Source organism: Austrofundulus limnaeus, unplaced genomic scaffold (genome assembly GCF_001266775.1).
Source record: "Austrofundulus limnaeus strain Quisiro unplaced genomic scaffold, Austrofundulus_limnaeus-1.0 Scaffold564, whole genome shotgun sequence".
In the NCBI taxonomy this organism is placed as follows: domain Eukaryota; kingdom Metazoa; phylum Chordata; class Actinopteri; order Cyprinodontiformes; family Rivulidae; genus Austrofundulus; species Austrofundulus limnaeus.
In genome coordinates, this window is record NW_013952966.1 from 149,813 (window position 1) to 150,937 (window position 1,125).

The window sequence follows — 1,125 nt, forward strand, 5'->3', positions numbered from 1 at the left end:
CGTTTTGGACGTCCTTCGTCGCGGCGCTGTGACGTATGCGGCCGACAAATTCGACCTTCGGAGGACCCGTCCTGCCGTTTTGGACACAGCCAACGTGTCCTTTTTTCCCAAACAAATTTAAAAAAAACAGAAAGAAAATGGAATTATTTTATGAAACAACTGTTCTTGTTGGTGATGGTCCGTTTTAGATAGAGGATTTGAAAGTGACTGGATAACAAAACACAAGGCTTGAAAAAAACTTGATAAAGTTGTAAAGTTTACACTTCTTACTTTTTACATTCTAAAATTATTAAAAATCATCTATTTATATGGTTGTTGATCTTGATGATAAGTGGTTTGTTCCAAATGACTGACCAAACAAGAAATGATTGAAGCAATAAATTAAGTTGCATTTCTATTTAACACAAATGTAATCTCAATAAAAGAACATGACTTCTAGTTCTAATTTCTCTTTATGGTTGATTCATTCTTCTATTTTTAGACAACTAGTCTGAACTAGTCTTAAACATGTTTCTAGATATCTCTGAACGCAGCAACTTGAGTACTTCCYATATAGAAATGAAGAATGGACTACTTTTCTAAAACCTCTAAAACGTGTGTCTCTTTCTCTGTATTGCAGTCATGAGGAGGAACCCTTTAATGGTGGATGAAAGCTTTAGGAAAGGCTCCCGCAACGCCCTCCAAGAGCTCTACAACCCCTCACAGGTAGGACAATAATATGCTCATCTCATCTCATCAATCTCATTGTGAATTCCTCAGCTGCAACAGTATGTTGCATGAACCCAGTGCTGAAGCAGAGTTGCCATCTCAGCCCCTCCAAAATATGGGACATTTCTGCCGACATTTAAGCCTGTTAGCCTTTGCGCTAGCGATGGCGCTTTATTGGTTTATACGTATTAGCCCAGCGCAAGAGCAAAAAACAAGCTAAACTGAGGTCCTACATCCATATTTTCAGTTGCAGCTGAGTCATTTTTGTGTTCCCCTCTCTGTCATGTGGATGGAGGACCTCAGTGACAAGAGGAGAATGTGTAGCACTGAGCTAATACATATACGGTGAAAGTGTCTGGATAACGCTAAAGCTAACAGGCTAATCTGAGGTTCTTCTTCCATGAAGCAGCTCTGTTG

General features: G+C 39.5%; 1 protein-coding gene across 2 annotated transcripts in view; it reads left to right on the forward strand.

Annotated features, from left to right (window-relative positions):
* chst11 (carbohydrate (chondroitin 4) sulfotransferase 11) overlaps positions 1–1,125 on the forward strand; it is a 91,581-nt gene that overhangs the window by 74,093 nt on the left and 16,363 nt on the right. For both annotated transcript variants that reach the window (XM_014026535.1, XM_014026532.1), the window contains exon 2: positions 620–705. In XM_014026535.1, the coding sequence (XP_013881989.1) occupies positions 620–705 (86 nt within the window). The remainder of the gene's footprint in view (positions 1–619; positions 706–1,125) is intronic.